We start from the raw sequence: 21,961 nt of genomic DNA, 5'->3' as shown, positions 1-21,961 counted from the left end.
TCATCGAAACCAGCGCAGAATCCATTTAAAATATTTGATTACAATATGTATAAATCCGGAGTGGACACCATGGATCAGATGGTTGGTGCTTAGACTTGCAAACGATCCACAAACCGATGACCGTTAGCCTTGTTTTTCAATATGTTCGACGTTGCAATGGCGTTATTCGGTGTATATGACCAACTCTGCATTCTCTTCACGTAGTCCATCGTGCCCACTTTGTTATAAATTGAACAAAAAATTACGGTTTCATTTACAGCATTCACATGCCAGGTATTCGCATATAATATGCCGTACATAATATTTGTTTTGTTGCCTTTAAAATTAAATAGCGTATGTAGCTACCTAAGATGTATTAAAATGCAGTTTGTCAAAAATATCTTTGCACAGTAAACAAATTTTTAAAATTTTATTTTCATTTAAGAATTCCAAGAATAAACTCATTACATTTTTGTTTTTTTCACACACTCCGTTATTGGACCTCTTACGACTATCTGACTCCACCAACATATTTAAAATTGACAAACGCGTTACAACACCAACAACAAAAATAAATGTTTTTTCAATATGAAAGAGGTTGCATAGCGTTTAGTTAAAAAATATTTTTTTTTAAGTTCTACAAATGACTTTATATTTAAATAAAAATAATGACAGGAAATCGCATTTCGAAAAAGGTTATACTTTTTGTATTTTAATTATTATAAAGGAAAATCTGCAAGTGGAAAATGATTATGGGCTAAGAGTATCACATGAAACACTCCGAAATGTGCTACTAAAACACAAATATTCTTCAGGAATGGCTAGAACAAAACCCCTGCTCTAAATCAAAAATATTGAGAAACGATTAAGATTTTCTATAGAGCACATTTCACTCCCTCCAGAGTGCTGGGACGACTAAATTTTTTCTGATGAGACAAAAATAATGTTGTACTGTCATGATGGAATCCAAAAAGTTTGGCGAAAACCTCTGACAGCTCTAGAAAACAAAAAATTTAATTCCTACAGTTAAGTTTGGAAAGCTTTCAGTTATGGTATGGGGTTGCATATCCAGTAAGGGAGGATTTTGGATTTTGGATAAAATATTGACGAAATAAGTTTATCTTGATGTTTTAATAACCGATTTAACCGCTATCATTCTGAAATTCGGGTTTGTTGACCCGGTAAATTCAAACAAGTTTTAATACAAATATTACTAGACAATGGTCCCAAACATAACTCTTATTTATTTGGTCGTGGTTACTATATAACTGTACAAAAGTTATTGATACCCCTGCCGGAGTCCTGATATTAACCATATCGAAAATTTGTGGGTACATTTGAAGAAAAAAGTGGGAAAAATATCGCCAAAGAATCAAAACGAATAAATTAAAGAAGAGTGGGACAAAATACCCTTGGAATATGATATCCCTAAGCTAATTAACTCAATGGGCAGCCATAACTGATGCTCAAGTTGGACACACAACATATGTATATTAGCAGCTAAAACCCTGGAAATGTATCACTAACTTAATATTTTATCGAATGTGCAAACATTTATTTGACAATATAAAAATTGATTTTTTTGTCCTTTTTTATTATAAATATGAATGGTTTTATTGAAATTGATTTTTTTTATCTATTATATTAATAAACATATGTTTATAAAAAATGTGTTGAAAATAATAAAGAAGTTGATTATTTATATTAGTAATCAATGTTTTCTTTGAAATTTTGTTATTTTTTCTCTATGTGCAAAGAATTTTTTGACAAACTGTATGTTTTTGTTATTAATTTTTTGTTTTTCCTAGCATAAACAAATTTACACACACTTTTAGGATATCTGACTATGCATTTCCATACAAATCCCATATAGGTCTGCACAGACCTGGTTATACCGTTTAGCGCCAAAAAATCCCTATACCTCCGAGGGTTAATTGAGAAAAGTAGCTCATTCATATTTCTGATCACAAATCTGTCGGAAAGAAGAATCATAATTGTGTTGTATGAAAAATAACCCAATAAGCATTTTTACAGGAATTCAAGTTGAAAGCAAGTGTAGGGTGTGTTCGTAAATTCAGTATGATTGCATCACTGCAGCAAATTAAAAGTTTAGCGTTCGAAAAAGCATATTTGCGATTATTGCTTTACGTCAAACGTTTTTTAATGCAAATTGTTGGCAGTGATGCCGCAAATTTGTGCAAGCAATGCATCATTAAGTTATATGTTGCAAAAGTTTGCAGATCGTGGCATCAGTGATGCACAAATTTACTGCATTTACGAACACACCCGTAATTCAATCCTTGAATTATACAGGCCTGTCACACATTTCGTTCGGAATGGTTGCAATTCCGTAGTTTTTATTTCGATCGATTTCGTTTTAGGTTCTTCAGATTCCGTGTAATTTAATTCAAAAAAAATTTTATAATTCTGCATTTCAGATTTTAATTTGACAGCCTTATTTACATAAACACAAAAGTGAAGTTTTTGGTACAGAAATTGATTCAAATTTTAAGAAAATCATATAAATATAAACAAATATCAATTCCACTTTGAAAACAAAGTGGTTTCATTCCGAAAGAAATTTTCGTTTTACTTTTTGTGAAGAAGCAAATTACGGAATTAATTCCATTTTCGATCGGAATGGAATTCTGTGACAGGCCTGATAGTCAAGCGATTGTATTATAGTTGTATTACGCTTCTATTTCAATAGCATTCTTCAGTAAAAAGGAAACATAAATTCAAGCCATATGTTTTTTGTTTGAAAAATATTTAATTTTTCAAATTTAAAACATAATTACATTTGCTTTCAAATTCCAACAAAATATTCAATTGCTTAAATTTTTTGGGCTTTGGTGGTTATTGGGAAATATGTATTCCTTATTTATAATAAACTTTTTATTTTTTAAAGGTTCACAAAACAAATTTTCAGGTATGTTCTGTAATCCACGTGATTTCAAATCACATACAGTTTTAAAATCACACGTGTGATTTGTGCCTGTTCTGTAAATCACACTGTTATTGTATTTTTCGGTGTGATTTTAAATTTTCGAAAGCACAAGAAAACAGCTGATTCGTTTATTTTAAATGTTTTGTTTTGCAAATAATTTTGTAGAAATATTAAAGTGAAAATAAAAAAATGCCTGGAGCTTCTGTTATATCTTTAATTGAATTAAAAAGAATGGAATTACATTTTATAAAAATTTTGCAAAAACTATGGCGCAAGCTCAACCACTATGTCAAAAAGAAAACAAAACAGCAAAGCTGCCACAGTACACAATTGCTTTTGGTTACCACTTGCTTCAACTTTGTTGCATTTTTTTTCCAATTAGCGCAAAAAACTTAACGCATATTGATAACTTATAATATAATCTAACAAATATTATAAATTTTATGACGAATTCTATAATTAATTTAAAGATATTGAACATATTTTAGACAAACATTAAAACATTTTAGTCTGGCAAGCTTCCATGTATTTTCGAAAATCATAAACAGTTGACAACTGAAAACAAACCTGAAACCACAAAAGAAATCACAAAAGCAAATAAACTTTTTACAGCAGAAAAGGTGTCTCTAGATTTTTATTAAATTTTAAGTGTTTTTTTAATAAAACAAGTAATTCTATAAGAAAATTAATAAAGGACATATTGTTTAATTTATTTAAATAATTTATTTTAATATTTTCCATGCAATAGCCGCAGAAATAACCAAGTGATTTGAAAACATTAGTGACTTTGTTGAACGTTTTAAAATCACAAAATTATGTGCTCAGAACACCTTTTATGTGATTTCAAACCACTTTTATAAAATGTGATTTGCAGAACATACCTGTTTGTAGGGAATTTTTGTTTTATAAACCTTTCATAAAATAAAAATTTGACATTTAGTCTGCGTGCAAGTTTATACATCCCCCTTATGAATATTTAAACATAAAAAAGTTGTCAGCTAATAAGTTGAAACAATAAATGTTTCCAAAAACGTTTCAGTTAATAATTCATATTAAACATGCAAACATATGTACTATGAATTATGTAGAGTAATTAAATAAAAATGTAATTATAAATGTACATATTTAAATAATACAACTACACATTTAATTTCCTTCGAAATTTACGATTATTACGCAATTACCTTGTTATTACAATTGTGTAATTTGATAGGATTAAAAACAAATGCATTTCCATTTAATTTTCATATTTTATTTGCACCAAATTTACAATAAGTTTTATTTAAAAAACATTTTAAAAAAAATTACATACATAATTAAATTATAACTTACAATAAAGAAACATACACTGGAAACCCATAAAGTTGATGATTACAGGTATAAATTACAGTCTTCAATGAAAAAATACAATTAAGTGGACATACATGTAAGAGTTTATTCCTTAAACAAATAAAAAATATTAAAAAACATAAATTTATGTACGAGTCTAGAGATAAAGTAAATGTATATAAAAATTATAGAGCAATGAATTGCTGTCCTAAGAGATAAAATCAATTTCTAGTTTAAATCCATTAAAAGACAATAAAATAATACATACAGAAATAAAATAAAAAAAAATATAAAACGGAAAATAAACAATCAACTGATTTGTAGTTTAAACATTGAGAAGGAAGGAAAACAACATAAAAATTACAAGAAAAAAAAACTGAACAAGAATAAACAACAACGACAAGAAAAATACGGAAATAGGAAACACAAAAAATATTAAATGGGAAAAAAACAGCAAGGACTAAATTTAACAGACACTGCACAATGTGCAGAGATACATAACACAACCCAGACACATCACACTTGCTACTACATATTGAAGAGATGAGAACAAAAAAATAAATAAAACAGACAGACCCACCGCTAGAAGGACAGACGGAGGTAGGAAGGAACGAGAAACAGACAGATGTGTTTAAAAAATCATTTAGAAAATATCAATTCCCAATTTGTACAAAATGGTATCGAAGGCATATACGGAGGATATAAATGTATATGGCTTATTGCGTATGACACCATAATCGGGTTCCAGGCTGGGTAAGGCACGACTTGAAAAGTTCTGTTGCTGTTGTTGCTGCTGCGAAAGACCGCGTATAGATGATATGGATGATGAGGAGCCCAATGACGATGTTGTTACCACCGGTTTGCGTACATTCTGTTTCATTTTCTCTTTACGAGCTACAAGTTTTTTCGTTTCTCTCACCATGTAAATGGCATCGGTTGTTGTCATAAAATCACGTATAACCTTAAAAAAAAAAAAACAAAATAAAAACAACGTTAGTGTTGCGATATAATGTTTGGCAAAAACAAACAAACAGAACAAAATAAAATTTAAGTAGAATTTCATTGCGCTTAAATACACACCCAAGTGTGATTATGCTTACCTTACGCTTAACTGGACAATGGGCAAATATCCAGATTAATGTACACAGCGTATTAAAAATGTCACAATCCTTATCACACCAGCGCAACAACATTTGGGCGATTGTAACGAGACCACCTTCTTGGAATGTATTTGCGGTTGTGCTGTTGTACCGGGCCAAATTCAAAATGATACGACTGCAATACATAATCAACTGCTTATCAACCTCGGAACGTATGGCTTGTGCCATAATGCCATAGCAAAAGGTTGATATGAAATCCGAACGACACATGAGTAAATGTGGCACAGTGCGTGATATACGATCTAAAAAAAAATAATAATAATGGTTGTGGTATTGTCACTGATTTAAATTCTTTAAAGTTTGGTTAATGATCACAAAATAATGCTATAGTATTTGTTGTGTTAGTTGCCACATTATATTAATGTTAGTTGTTGATTTTAAATAAATATAATTTGATCAATTAGATGTTTCTCAAATTGTCTTCATCCAGTTTTTGGGGAAATAATTCAAAACTTTCCTACAAACACTTCTGCTACAAATTATTTACTTTCTTTGGAACCTCTACCAGAAAATGGCAATTAGCAATTATTCTCTTGTCCCTGGTTTAATTCATTGGATACTTGTGTTTGTTATAACGATATTGGCGGTAAGATTTTATTTATGATTTCTTTGAAACACTAACTTATATCACTTCTCACACACTTTTCAAAATTAAAATTTTGCAAATTGGTTTTATTTTATTTTGTTAATATTTATTCCTTTTTATTTGTTCACAAACATACATTATTTTATCAAGTAAATTTTATTCTTTTAAAGAAATGTTTCTATTCACCACTTGCTCATCACTTAACTTTGTTGAACTTATTAAAATAAACAAAATAATAACAATTTTGACTAAGAACTACATAAAAAAAACATATAACTTTCAATCCCTTTTAATTATGTACTTAAATTTTGGTTTTATAATTTTAAATTGTCCTGTTTTTAGCAGTGTTTAGGTTGCATCTTTTTGTTAATAACTACATTAAACATATTATACTATTTTTAACAACGTTAGAATCTATTGTTGCTTCCTTTTTTATGCAACTTTGCTGGAAGTATTTTACTAGATTCTAGCGAGTAAACCGTTAACGGGTCCTTAAATATTGTTTACCACCAAGTTATGCTTGTTATTTTAGCATTAAAAAACACTTGTCAAATTGTCTTCGACATAAGCACTACGTGCATCTTACTAAAAAAAAAACGAAATATATTCCTTATACGAGGTAATATTTACAATAAAAAGAGATCTTCGTCTCTAATTTAAACTTGAAATTTGTTTGTTTTATTTTTATAACAATTTTGGAAAACTTGGATTGATGCCAAACAAGCAGTATTCTGTACAAAAGGCTGGGACCGAATAATTGTATTCGTGATCGAATAAGCTTTCATATCGAAAAATGATTACTATATCAAAATTATACAATAATAAAATGTAATAAATTTCTTTCTTTCGATATTTTCGATATCGAACGCCATAATCTCGAATAAGAATATTATGCTCAGTTTTCCTCGATATTGAATGCTTTAATTCAGCACCTGGTTCCTGGATGACTTCAATTTGAATCTTTTATTCTTTCGGTAATTATCTACTGTAGAAATTCATATTACAAAATTTACACATTGTTCTCACATTTACAATTTTTTTAAAAGTCTAATCGAAAGGACATTTTCATTTAAAGCATTATTGAAAGTATTCATGTCCCTAGAAAATCCCAGAAATTAGTTCCAGACAAATGATTTTGCTTTACGGGATTAAGAAGTCCTCCCTATATAGCTGATAAATTTGAGTTCGCAACATTTTCGACATTAGCTATAAACTTATCACTAATAATGAAAGTAGCTAGTCTTTGGTATTCAGTAATTCCATATTCACAAAAGAAATTTACGCATAAAGTGGCAGATTTTGCTAATATTTTTAAAATGCATCTATAAGTATTAAAAATTTTATTACTGATTATCACCAAATCATTTTTTCTTCTTGTTTTAAAACTTAATTTGGAATATTGTATTTTTAACAGTTGTGTTTGTACAAATATTTTTGGGACGGTTAGTTTTGTAAAATGTGGAGGCGTATTAAAACATAACAGAATAATCTATATTTCAATTCAAATATTTATCAGATATTTAACTGGTTTCAATTATTTCATAAAGTATTTATATGCACAAAAACAAAGTTTTCTAATATTTTCTACTGAATTTTAAGTGTCTAGAGTTACAAAACATTTATTTTGATAGATATCCAACTCGCATCCCACTAAGCGACCAAATAGGTATTCAAGGAAAATATATAAGCTTTCTTTTGAGAAAAAAAAAACATTTTGAAAAAAAAGTTATCTAAACTATTTGGGACACATTTTGCTAAGAACAATAGGATGAGAAAAAACAACATGAAATAACCCTTAAGAATACGATTTAAAATTTGTTTCTTTATTTATTGGTTTAAAAGATACATAGGGTGCCAAAAAAGTACCAAAATACAGTTTTTACACGTTTTTCGTTTAGGTTTGCGTAAACCGTATTAGTGTATAAGGTTACCGAATTTACCCAGTAATCCCTTCTTAGTGGATCGTTTTGGGAGAGGGATCAAATTGCATGCTTCTAGCTTCAGTCGTGTGAGCTGTGCGATGATGAATCAGTCAGTAACGTTAGTCTTTTATATACATAGATTTTTGATCCATATAAAATTATAATTCGCTGTGTCCGTATTTCTATTTGTGTAAATACTCTCACGTCCAAAATATTCAACCGAAATAAGCAATAACTTATTGGAAATAAGCAATAAAAACAAGTTATTTATATAATGGTGGCTTGTATAATCTTATTGTCTTTCACAGAAACAGGTGTATCAATTAACAGATTGCCATAATTTAATTGTCGTACAGGGAATAGTTGGACCAGATAGTTTCAAATAAAAAAAACTAAGAAATTATAGTCTCTCAAAACCGATTTTTTTTTTTAAATTTTAATAATTTTTTTTTCATGAGTAATTTCCGGAAGTCGACCTGCTATGACCAATTATGGACTGATCGTCATGGAATCTGGTCGCGTGATTTCTTTCTACATAAAACTTATTTTTATTTGTATTCCAAAATTGTTATGAAATTTATGCTCGTTTAATAAAGGTGATTTCTTTTTCAAAATAGGCTTAGGTTAGGTTATAAAGGCAGCTAGTTATCAACCAGCTCACTTGGGTCCATTAAATTGGTTCCTTTGTGTTACCCTAAGGATCATGCTGAGGGCCTCAAGAGGTCCTTCACATGTCAGAAATGGGTTCAATGCCGAACCAACCTGACGCACGAATGAACGAATCCAACCTCCTGACATCCAGAGTAGATAGATCCGCTAGGCCGTGCAAAAATGGACTACCTATTGTCGCAGTCCGCACACCTGCTAGGGCAGGGCAAAGACAGAGGAGATGTTCAATCGTCTCATCCTCGTCTTCATCATGGCAACTCCTACAGAAGTCATTGTATGGAGTATTCAATCTCCTAGCATGCGCAACTATCAAGCAATGCCCGGCGAGCACTGATATCAGAGCTCGTAGCCTAGCCCGAGGTAGCCCCGTGAGGGACATTGACCTATGATGGTCAAATACGGGCCAAAAGAGTCTCGATATCGAGCAATTTGTCAAATTAGACCATCTGAGCTGAGCAGACTCAAATAATTTACGCTGTATGGTTGACTTACAGCAAGATAGCGGTGAACCGACTAAGTGATCGATCTCGCCAATATGTAGACGTGAGCCTCTTTTGGCCAGTTCATCCGCAATAGCATTTCCGGGTACACCAGAGTGACCAGGCACCCAGAATAACTCCAGGTTAGAATGTCTCGCCATCTCATTAAGAGATACCCGGCATTCTTGTACCAGTCTGGATGTCGAGTAGACGCCAGATAGGGATTTGATAGCAGGCTTACTGTCGGTACATATTCGGATATTCACACCAAATAGCCTATAGTACTTCATCCAGTGTACCGCCCTTTTGATCGCTTAAATCTCACCTTGAATTACACAACATTGATCATGTAGCCTGAAACACACCCTCTTCTGAAGATAGGGAATATAAAAGCCTCCACCCACCCCATCCACAGAATCCATTGGAACCATCTGTGTATATGACAAGCGTGTACATAGAGAAAGGAGACTCGCCCGCCAATGACACAGAGAAGCGCCTGTCAATAAAGGGTAAGGGAGTGCAGTAATCAATATTAACAGGGAGATAAGATATACTACCCAAAATAGACGCATGACCAGTACATCTGGACTTCCATGCTCCAACAGTACTTAACCTAACCGCCGAATTTATGGCCAATTGTTTGGCCATTAGATCAGCCGGTAGCCAGTGTATCATTACAAACAGAGCACGAGACGGAGTACTGCGCAGCGCACCCGTAATCATTAGTGCAAATATTCGCAGGATTCTCTCAATTATCACACAGTAGGTGGATTTACTTAGAGCCTCCCACCAAACTAGTGCTCCATACATTAGTATGGGCTTAAATAAATAGGCTTCGTCCGTGCTAAATTTTATCAAAATATCTTCAAAATTACGACATGTACAAGGTTTATTGTATAATTCGATTCGAAATGAAAATCATTAAAATTTTTATCATTTATACATGGAAATTCAAAAATGGTTTCTTTCGATTCGGATTGCACAATAACCTACAAGCACTAAACTGCCCGCTATGTTGGTGTAGGTTTTAAATATTTTGAGATTGATAATTTAAGTTTAGACGCTGCCTTATAGTAATACTCTGTATTGTCTTCTGAAAATAAATACATTTAGGCTTTTTAAAAATATATGAACCTAGATAAATTGATCCCTCTAAAACATACTGTTGTCGCAGGACACAAATTTGTTTTCTACTTCTCCAGTGTAAGTATGAGTGAGATAAGTTTTCCCTGGTTACCTTTATTTCCTTATTAATCTTTTTAACTCGAAATATTTACCTTCGACTATGTGAAATCGTGCAATTTCCTTATATATATTGGGTAAATGTTTTAATAACAGTTAAAAATAGCACTATTGGTATTTAAATTACAAGAGTACCAAATATGCTATATTTCGTAATAGTTAGTCCTTTTAAATCATATTGCTAATTTATTAATTATTTATTTATATAATTGCAGAGCATTAAGAAGTTTTGTTAAGGTTAAAAAGAAAAAGTAAAGTTGTGAACTGTTACATTGCAAAATCAGCAGCGTTTATCAGAGTAGCTTACTATAGCCTCAAAATTTTGTTTTTCTTATGAGTGTTAATTTAATTTTTTTAATTTTTGTGAATTAAAACATTTTTATATAATTAGTAAATTAGTTTTGTATATTCTGTTGTGGTCCTCTAAACCTCTAAATAGATTAAATAGAAAAACATTTTGCACTTACCCAATCTCATCAAAACATGCAACGCCTCAGAAGCACTAAATCTTCCTCTTAACAAACGTACCGCATCTTGTACTTTAAACTTAATAGAGTTCAATGAGTTTGAAGTCTCCTTGAGCAGGGCAATATTCTTACGTATGAGCTTAATACGTACATTGTTCAAACGTTTACGTATACGATAGCCACGCCAGAAACGTTGTATTATTTTAGCGGCCTTTTTCTGCCGCAACAATTCCATCATTTCGGGTGTCATGAGAGCCTGGTAACGACGACGCGCCAACAGACCACGAGCGTGAGCCTGAAATTCAACAATATTTGTTTTCAACTGCAAGAAATGTTCACGTTGTGTGCGCATTTTTTTACGACCTCGGAACTTCTGTTGCAAATGTATGACGGTGGTTCTTAAAAGTATAAAATCTTTACGTTCCCTTACCATAGCCCTTTTGGCCCTGAAATGCTGTTGTATACAAATGATGAGAGAACGTATGAGTTGATATTGCGAACGTATTTGTAACATTTCACGTCGGGCTCGATAGCGTTTTTGTATGACAATGACGGCCTCTTTAAGTTTTTGATATTGTTCACGTTCCATTTTCATGACAAGTGTGGCTTTAATTATACGTTGTAAATAAATGATATTTTGTATGGTCTTAAGGAACGTAGTTCTTTGTTTCTTGGCTTCTAATGTGGCTCGCCATTTCTGTTGTATTGTTATGCTGGAGGAGCGTACACGTTGATATGATTGCTTTTGCATTTGCATCTTTAGTAGGGCCCTAAACCATGTTTGTATTTTAATGGCTGAGGAACGCTGTAGCTGATACTGGGCCTGTTGTTGTTTTCTGAGCAGATGAGCACGATAATGGATTTGTATGCAAATAATACGCGAACGTATTAGTTGATAACTTTGTTGTTGCCTTAACATTAATTGCTTGGCCCGGAATCTTCTTTGCAGAGAAATGATAATATGGCGTTTATGGAGATATTCTACACGTACTTTTCTTGCCAAAAGTGTGGCTTTGTAATGTGTTTGTGTGTAGATAATTAAATTACGTTCTCTTAAATATACTTTCCTTTGAGCTCTCATGGCCAAAGTGGCTCGTAATCTTGTTTGTATACAAATTACAGCTTGTTTTATTCTCTGGTAGTCTCCCTTTTGCAACTTCATCAGGCGATATGTTCTAAAGGCTGTTTGTATGACAGTGGCTGCGTGTTTTTGTTGCAAAAAGTTCTTTCGCTCTTCTTTCATTTTTAGAAAACCTCTAAAATGTTCTTGGAGACACAGAACAGCTTCTCTGGTGCCCTGATATTTGGCTCTTTGATAACGCATTGCTTTGTGAGCTTTAAAGCGAGTTTGTATGCATTTAATGGCCTGTAATTTCCTTTGGAATTGTGTATATTCCAAACGCATTTCCAGTTTGGCTCTAAAACGTCTTTGTATATTAATAGCACAAGTTTGCAGCTGCAAGTATTTCTTACGTTCAATTGCCATTTGTTGTTTGGCTCGAAATTTCTGTTGAACAATCAATGTATAGTACTGCACCGCTAGATATTCAACTCTAACCTTACGGGCCATTAAAGTGGCTCGCCATTTTTGTTGTATACTTATTACTTTGCTGCGAATATTTAAATATTCCTTACGCTGTTGACGCATCAATATGGTGGCTCGGTACAAACGTTGTATGTAAATAATACGTGAACGTACTAGTTGATAATTTGATTGTTGTTTCCTCATGTTCAATTTGGCTTTAAAGCATCGCTGTACAAAAGTAGTGGATTTCTTTAGCTGTATATAACAACCGTATTGTTGTTTCATTAGTTGACGAGCTCTAAAGAGCTTTTGGAAAACCAATACTGCAGAAACGGTTTTTAAAAATAGTTTCCGGACTTTGTAGCCCTTCCAAGAAGCCTGTATTAGACAGGCTGCTTTATTTCTTTGTTGTTGATATTTACATTTCTCTAAAGCAGCCTGCTGTCTTAGGACTCTAGCTTGTTTTCTTGTTCTCCAATGATGTTGTAGGCATATTGCACTTTTACGCCATTGTAAAAAGTTCTCACGACATTTTTTGCCCAATAGAGAAGCTCTTAGCCATTTTTGTATTACCACTGTAAACTGCACGGTCATCAGGAACCTTTTACGCGCAAGATAACGACGTATATATTTCTGAAATACCAAGGCGGCCTGTATACGTTCCTGTTTATATATGTTTACATTACGTCTGGTAGTAAAACCACGATACACTGATTGTATGACAATAGCAGCTGCTTCACGCCTTTGTTCTTCCTTAAAACGTATTCTTCTTTGTATGACCACCTTTAGCCAAGAATGTCTCCACCATTTCTGTATCACACGGGCAGCTGCATGGAATTTGGGCGATCTAAATTTATAGATTATTTGCCATAACAACGACAGAGTCTTTTCTCTATGACCATCTACTATATCGTTGGCCGCTATTTCTCCCTTCAATTGAAAATCTGCTTCTCCCAAAGCTTTTAAAGCCAAATTTACATTAAAAATCCGCTGGAGTCGTGAAATGGCCGGTACTCTCAATTGTTTGGTTAAATCTACGCGCAACAATATAATTTCCATAACTCTGGTCAAACGTATACCATCTCTGAGATCAACTGCTAAATTATGAAAGGCATAATCGAATTCATCCAGAAATGATTGCTTGTGCGTCAGTACGTAGCCCAAACGTTTTAGTTCTCTGGTTATATCGCCAATATTGGCCAACAGTTCAGAGGAGAAGCGCAAAAGAATATCTCGTGTTTCTTTGTGCGGAGATTTTTTAATGAACAGACAGGGATTATGGGCTATAATACGTTTTTCTTTAGCTCGGTCTAAAAACAGCAGTAGAAAGAAAAACTTTTGTAGGGTGAACTTTTTGATGTGTTCGGCATATTCATCGGAAAGTGTGTAGGCTTTGGAATATTTTTGTTCCAAAAATTTGTCACGAAAGAGTCTGAAAGAAATAAAAAGTTGAATTTTAGTTTTGGTTAAATTTCATGTTAATAGTAATATAGTAACAAATTACATTCAATTGTTTCCTAAAAAAAAATATATCATCTGTTTCACAAACTTACCTATTCAATATAAACGAACTTAATCCCACAATGTCTCTGTTAGACTGCAAATGAATTTTCTCACCATACACCACCTCCAAGCCCAAACGCAACCACAAAGGATTAAAACACAACAGCAATTCCAAAATATCACGTTGTGTCACAACATCCAAATGTAAATTTCGATCACTGCGTATTCGCAAAGCATTCTTCTGAACATAAACAGCAACTTTGGAGCAGGGCTCTCGCATCTCTTGACTTAGGAAAAGTTCAACAGCAGCACGACGCAGAGACTCTAAACGAAAGTTGGTTAAATAGTTGATGGATTGTTCCTCTTTGGTGGGTGCCAAGATTAAATCCTTGTGACGTACTTCATTGAACAGTTTGCCCACATCAATTTTGGCATTTGAATCGGTGTCGAGATCGGCGGGCATGGTTACCAAAGCATTGAGCCATTTTTTGAAATCCGTTTGATGTTTATCCACTGAGGCTTCATCCAAATACATGGTGGATGCGAGAAATGGATCACAGGTGGTGGTGGCCGCAAAGGGATCGGGATTGATGTAGGGTTGTAGAAATAAATCGGCTTCGTAAAGTTTAATGCGTGGCTCTTCTTTACTTTTACGGGGCGTTAAGGGTTTCTTGACCAGCGAAAGGGTCTTTGATAGTTTGTACTTTTTGGGTTGGGTTTGTGACCAATTCTTAACCTTAATCGAGGCCGAGGCATTGGTGGGGGTTTTTTGTTTCTGCAGGCTTGTGTCCCATTCAAGTCTTTGACGTTTTGGTGGCGATACAGTGACATAACTTGATTTGGTGGAATTTGTTCTTAAACTGGTGGTGCTGCTGCCACTTACCACCGAATCCATGCTTTGAGAATCGGAAAATGACAATTCATTTGATCGCCGTTTGTGCGCTTCGGGTACAGAGTTTAATTTTCTAGAGGCCTTTGGCGGTGTGGGATTACGTTTGTCTGTGTTGTTGTTTGTTTTACATTTTGCCAAGCTGGGACTATTTTTACGATATTTAAGACCAACTTCATTGAGATTAAAACGACTGGATTGTGCTAAAATCTCATTTTGATTGAACTGTACATCGGAATGGGAAATCAAGCTCATGCGACTGCAATCTAATTGATCTGCAGATTCATTGTGTTGTTGTTGTTGTTCGACTTTAAGTTTATTATTGTCTTGTGTAGCAGCAGCAGCTGCTATGGCCTGGGTAGAAGCTTTGACATCTGTACGCGAGTTGGCTTGTATGAAATAACGATTTTGTTCAAAGGATTTTATAGTTTCCATTTCATTGAGATTGGGCAGGGATCCTTGTGTTATGAGTATAGACTGGGGAGATTTCTGATACAAATCCTTCATTGACTCTGAATATTTACGCAGGGGAGTGCCTATTAGCTTAATATCACGCTTCAGATCTTCTTCACCTTTTTTAGGAGTTTCCATTGCCATTTGATTATCTAATTTTGACGCGGTATTTAAGCCAGTGGGACTATTATCTTCTTCTTGTATTATTTCCAAAGGCCTAGCCACCGGTGTGGTTGTTATAACAGTAGTTTTATTTATTACCAAACTACAAGCGCTATTTGGACGACCTTCACCCGAGGAGCCATTTAGATTATCACAGGAAATCTCTAAACTCTCACTTAGCTTGACATCGAAAGTTTTATTCGTTATAACCATGGTAGTACCTTTGGTATCATTGTGTATGTCCTCGTTGGAGAGAGCCTCATCCAACAGTTCTATAGATAAACATCTGGGCTTCAATTCTCTAACATGATCGCCCGGCACCTCTGGTGTTACAGTTATGGATATTGCATTAGGACCCATGGGAGTGGGCAATGAGGCTAATTTCTCCAGTCTTGACTCATGAGTGTTGGAAAGGGTGACAGTAGCTGGCGTAAACTTCAATTCATCGATCATACTCAGCACATTTGTTAGGGCCAAAGGACTAACATTTTCTTTTAGATTTTCTTTTTCCAATTCCATAACATGAGGCGATAGGTTTGCGGCCAATGTCTCCTCCTTGTTATTAGCATAAACATTACGTTCCATTAGAGGCGATGTGTGATTATGTAAAGTAGCTTTAGGTGGCTGTAAATTCTCCTTCACCGTTGGTTGCTGATTCTTTTTATTGGTAACGAAAATACTACTATTCCATTGTGTAGGCAGCTGCTGTTTGTTTTTATCCATAGTCTCGCGTTTAGTGGCTGCATCATGGGCTGTTAAACGTTTCTTTTGCATTTGAGCCTGATGTTGTAACTGCTGCTGCTGTTGATGATGTTGCTGTTGTTGGTGTGTTAATCTACTTACAGCTTTATTGGCAGCACTTGTTGGTGATTTTAAGCGCAGAGTTTTGACATGTGTATTATTTCCAGACGAGATGGTGGGAAATTTTCGTACACTCTGTAAATGTGTGAGTGCATTATGTTTGGGAGAACGCAAAAATTGCCATAAATTTGTATTAGTGTCATTAGAAACAGCACAAACAATAAACGATGTTGTAGTGTTATGTAATGTTTTCGCTTACTTACCTTTACTTGTTTAATGGGCTTGGATTTTAGTATGACCATTACATCTTTGCGAAAATTTCGATTGTCGATAAGTTGTAATGTCTCTTTACAGGCAACATCCATTTGTGGCGACCACACCATTTCCAGTGTTATTTCACTCTGTGCCGGCACAGAGTTCTCCAACCATTCCAAGTTGACATTGTGCTCCGGATTAATCGATTTACTGACTGACACCTGCAAGACAATAAAATATTAATTTTTACAATAAACAAGTTTTAAGACAAGTTTTAAGCTTATACATTTCTTCCGGTCGACTCCACTATGTCGGATTTTAACGGAATTATCAGGGTGTTGGAGTGTCGTGAGGGCGACAAATTTTTATAAAAACAGAAATAACAATGTCCATTTTAATTGTTTTGTTCAAATTTTAATGTTACTTTTAGTATTTTCTTTTTGGTATATTCTTAATAATTATCTCATAAATAAGACGACGTAGAATAACAAACCCTTTTAAGTTTCACATCATCAACAAAAACGTTATAAACTAGTGTAATTAAAAATATATAAAATATTAATTGAAAAATTTAGTTTATTTTACAAAAATATAACAAAATAGTGAAACAAATCATATCGACGCCAGTAAATTGCGATATAGGAAAAAGGTCCTCAAGGCACTTGGGGTATGTACCAAAAAACTGTGCTAGCTACCTACAACACGATTGGTCGGTCAGTGATCAACTATGCTGTTACAGTGTGGTCGCCTTCGTTGAGTGCTGGAAAAATGCAAGGTTAAGGACCATCGCAGACTGCCTTCTATTTACATCCAAACACTACTTTCACGAGGAAACTAATGTTCTACCGGTCAAGGGACACAACGTCATATTGACGCAACCGGAGAAGTCATCCAAACTTCAACATCACACAGTTGGAGTCTCCCTCGAGGCATGTCAGACAGGACCTACGTAAATACGAGGAGAGCAATCAGAAGTATGTGGCGGATTCTTTTGATCGCAGCTCGTATATGACTGCTTTGAATGACATTCATGGAGGCGACATCAAGAATGTCGTACTTGGATGTCGCCCACCACCGAGAAGATTCTGCCGCCTAAAACAAGAGTCGTTCTGGCACAACTAAAATTTGGATGTATTAATGGCTTTTGGTGACGCATAGACAGTGTTGTCCTCAACTTATGACCAGCATATGGTCAGGGTCCTGATGACACCCTCTACATATTCAACTGTCCAGCCAACCCTAATTCACTACGTCCAGTGGATTTATGCACTTCTCGAGTCGGAATAGCACAATTCCTGGGACTTTAAAAACATAATCCCATGATTAAATATTTTAAAATTGTTTATGCTGCTACAACAATAACAACTGGCAGAAATATCACCCTAAAATATAGCTCATAAACGAAAATTCACACAAATGAAAAATTATCTGAAATGAATAATAAACAAGAGTGATATATTCGGCTTTGCAGAATCTTGTATAATAAACATCAATATGTGACAACAAAATTTGTTTCTGATAAAGGAGTTAGTCGGGGTTAGGTTCAATTATGGATGTTCAATTCATTTTCTGATGGGGATCTTATATGGGGACCAATGATAATAAATGTTTTTAACAGACAGACTGACGGACGGACATAGCTAGATCGTCTTACCCCCATTTTCTCAATATCTGGTTATCGTTTTTAGTAATGATAAACCTCCAATTAACATTTTTTTGTATGAGAGCTGTCAGTTTATCGTCACGATAAAAAATAACCAGAGATTGAGAAAATGGGGTTTATAATCTTATGAGGACCCAGAATATACACATGTGGACAATAAAATAGGTGTGCATACTTTTTAAAGAAATGCAATATAAATTGTAAAAATTTACTTCAATAAGGAATATTTCGCATTTTTTATTAAGGAAAACTTTTCTAAAATCAAAATCAAGGATTTCCACTAGCGGAAATCTATCCTGTGAAAAATTCTAGAAATTTTTTTAATTTTAAATTTGTTTTGGGAAAACTTCAAATTTAAACAAGGATTTATCGAAGACCGTAATTGTTTTGGATAAGTAATAACTCGGACTGTTAATAGCCGGTACTCCATTACTTTTGTCAATAACTGTTGTTATCATCAGCAGGGACGAAAATACATTACGATAGGGGTTTACCTGGTAAAAATAACAAAATTTCGGAAATTTTTTGAAAAATTCCTTGTCATTACTACAGAAAAGATAAGAAATATGTTTATTTCATTTGTCCCATAGGTTTTCAATTGAATTAAGGTCGGGGGATTGGCTATTAAAAAATTGTGAAGTTCTTCATCCAAAACCACGTACTCCCCAAATTCGATGAGTCCTTAGTGTCATTATTTTGCTGAAGTCTACATTATGGAAGCATATTTTTTTTCTCACAATGTGGTAGCATAACTGTTTTCAATAAATCCTTGCACATATAAGCATTCATTGTGTTTTTAATAACGGGTATTGGACCTATTCTATTCAAAGTAAACCAGCCCCATACCAAGGGTTTTTTTTTGGGGAAATTTCAGAATGAACTCTTTTTCTTTCGGTGTTTTTCGCTTCTTTTCCGCACCATTACCAAATATTTTTTTTTAGTTTCGTCCTTCAAAAGTATGTTTTGCCTCTTCAATCGCTTCAATCGCCAAGCCAAACTATTACCTCATATTAAAATTTGCGTCAATAAGCAGGATAATGGTTTTAACTATTAAAATCTATAATTTTACTTCGAGAAATCTTTTTTGGGCCATATGGAATGATATTACCTTCCTAGTTACACTTAAAATCCTTATAGAGTACTTGCTATTCCCTCATTTAGTTAAAGGACTATACGATTATCAGTAGCTGGAGAGATGTTTTTATTTTCTTCACATCTCCTAAAGTTCTGTTTTAGTTAAAATGCCTTTGTAACGAAGTTTTTTTTACCATTCAAAGGATTTGGTAATAATAATTTAAGTTTTTTCTCGTTCCCAGTGCTGAAGAACTAGTTGCCGATCCTTGCCACTAAAAAGATGAATACGTCTCCTCCAAAAGAGTTTTTAATATATTTTAATGTGAAATTTATTCTTAAATAGTATGATTTTAACGAAAATCATACTTTTTCAATAAAAATTTTAGTTTTGCCACTTTAAAAAAAGTACATCTATTTATTTTATTGTGTCTAAATGAAATTTAAATTAAAAAAAATTCTAGAATTTTTCACTGGATAGATTTCGCTAGTGGAAATCCTTGATTTTCATTTTATAAAAGTTTTCCTTAATAAAAAATGCGAAATATTTTGTTTTGAAGTAATTTTTTACAATTTATAGGTATTGATTTTTTTAAAAAAGTAATGCATACAACTATTTTATTGTATACTAGTTGACCGCCCTGGCTTCGCCCGGTAGCATTTACTAATGTTAGTTCTTCACTTCTTATTTATTTGCAAAAAGCTTTTTTATTACAGATGACTGGACTCAAAAACAAACAAAAATTCCGAGTTTTACCCGGAATTTTTGAATTTTTTGTTTTCTTTACAAACCATCTCCTAAAAATTTCGAAACGAATAAAAAAAAATCAGCCAAATCGCTTCAGCCGTTCTCACGTGATGCCATTACATACATGGGTCATTTCATTTTTATATATATAGAAGATAGATAGATACATACTTTTTGATTCTACGACCAATATTTTGATATGTAACAAACTCATCTCTTTTGATGGACTACAAAAAATGTAAATTTCCTTTTTTAAAAAAATACTAATTACTTTCATATTTATGTAGATCCCTGCATAGCCTGGTGCAAGAATTTTCTACTCAGACGTATGTTCAAAATTGGGTTCGCCCAGTAAATCATTCAATCGGGAGGCCGGAAGTTTTTCACATTTGGGCATTGTTCAATGACTTTCATAGAATTTGTTCATAACCAAACATTAAACAAGAACTATTATTAGAAAACTGCAAAAAATCTGCATACAAATTTAGATATTTATTATGTATATGAAATTTAATTTTATTTTATAAGAAAAAAGAACATGGATCTCAAATTAATATTTTCGAAATTATAATTTAAAATTGGTACCTAATGCAGATATAAAAAAAATTATGTCTATTTTTAAATAAATGTGCACAAAGGAAGTTTTATCTGTAAACTTTTTTCTCCTTCTAAAAATACTTTTAAAGTGTTATACATTCAAAAATCGTCTTTATCCCTACAATTATACCCTGAATATTAAACATTTTCATTAATAATTATGCATACATTTTTGTGTTTCATTCCCTATTTTCAAAGGAATTTCATCATAAAATGATATTCAGCCAAAACTAAAACAACCCCCTTCCTTCTAATTCCTTGTCACTCAAGAACTTTACCACAAAATGTTTGGAAGAAAAAAAAAACCTAAAACTGTTTAAATGACACTAGACATACTTAATGATAATGATGATAAAAACTATTGCAATTTCCAATTAAAAATATGTACATGACTTTATCAAAGCGAATAATCATGAAGGCAAGTAACCTTACGACATTCTCCAACTCACTAGGCAACCAACAGCAACTTAATTTTTTCCCATTAGTTCGTTCATTGTTTTTTTTTTTTGTGTTTAAACATTCTAGGCGGCACAAGAACAAGAAAAATCACTAAATTGTTGGATCAATATTGAACTAGTTTCATGGTAGTGCTCTTTTTGTTTTATTTTCATACAAGAAAATGTCAGGCGACAGGCCACCAAAAGATTGTGGAAAAGTTTTGTATGTGTTTTTTGCTAATGATTTGGCAAGCAAGGAAATAATTATTTTGCATTAAATGTCAGACGACAACTATTACTGGGTATAGTGCAAATTTTAAAATGACATTCAAGAAATTTAAGATACAATCTTAAGATTAAACTAAAAATACCATAAGTGTATGGAAAAATTTCCTCTTACCTCAATATCATCCTCCGATGGATTTATTATTCTAAGAAGACGTTTGGCTGTCTTTGTCACTGGTACATCCTCGAATAAAACAATAGATTTGCCGGAAAATGGCGCCATTATCACCTCCGTAGGTTCCCGAGACTCTGTGAGTTTTTTATTTTTGCATCGTGTTGGTGTCACTTTAACCTGGAAGACAGGCAACAAGCAAAAAACATGAAAAGGCAACACATTTAATTGTTAAAAGCAGCAGGAAGATGAAAAAAACCAAAAATGAATGCAAATTCCAAATGCATACTAAAAGTTGTACAGAAAGAAACAAATACCTCAAATGCACTCATTTTTCTTATTGCAGCAGCGGCTGTTGTTTTTTATTCCTGCCTTTGAAACACCCAACACACAAACAAAAACAAGAATTTCAATTAAAAAAGCAAATTTATTCTTTTATTTTTTTCTTTAAATGTTTCATAAAAATTGTATTCTCTTAAACTTGAGAAAAGAAAATAATTTCTTTTTTCAGCATTTGGCACTTTTTACACAACAAATGAAGCAAATAATAAAAATTTCTTTTAATCAAATCAACACAATTTACTCCAAAAAAATAATAATTCAAATGCCGTTAGTTGGCGTTCACAAATTCAATTGTTCGAAGTTATGTTTCAAAGCAGCTGTCAAATTTGTCGAAGTGG

At 33.2% G+C, this 21,961-nt stretch overlaps 1 protein-coding gene across 1 annotated transcript; it reads right to left on the bottom strand.

Moving 5' to 3' along the window:
• Positions 1-4,156: 4,156 nt before the first annotated feature.
• Positions 4,157-21,721, bottom strand: asp (abnormal spindle). The gene is made up of 7 exons (XM_065508399.1): positions 21,599-21,721; positions 21,285-21,461; positions 16,377-16,589; positions 13,859-16,248; positions 10,781-13,737; positions 5,356-5,657; positions 4,157-5,216 (listed from the first exon to the last, which is right to left on the bottom strand). The coding sequence occupies exons 1-7, from the start codon at positions 21,611-21,613 to the stop codon at positions 4,899-4,901; spliced, it is 6,372 nt and encodes a 2,123-aa protein (XP_065364471.1). The 5' UTR covers positions 21,614-21,721; the 3' UTR covers positions 4,157-4,898.
• Between the last annotated feature and the right edge of the window lie 240 nt (positions 21,722-21,961).

This window comes from Calliphora vicina, chromosome 4 (assembly GCF_958450345.1).
Source record: "Calliphora vicina chromosome 4, idCalVici1.1, whole genome shotgun sequence".
NCBI lineage: Eukaryota > Metazoa > Arthropoda > Insecta > Diptera > Calliphoridae > Calliphora > Calliphora vicina.
Note: the sequence above shows the minus strand (reverse complement) of the source record. Positions and strands in the feature narration are given on the sequence as shown.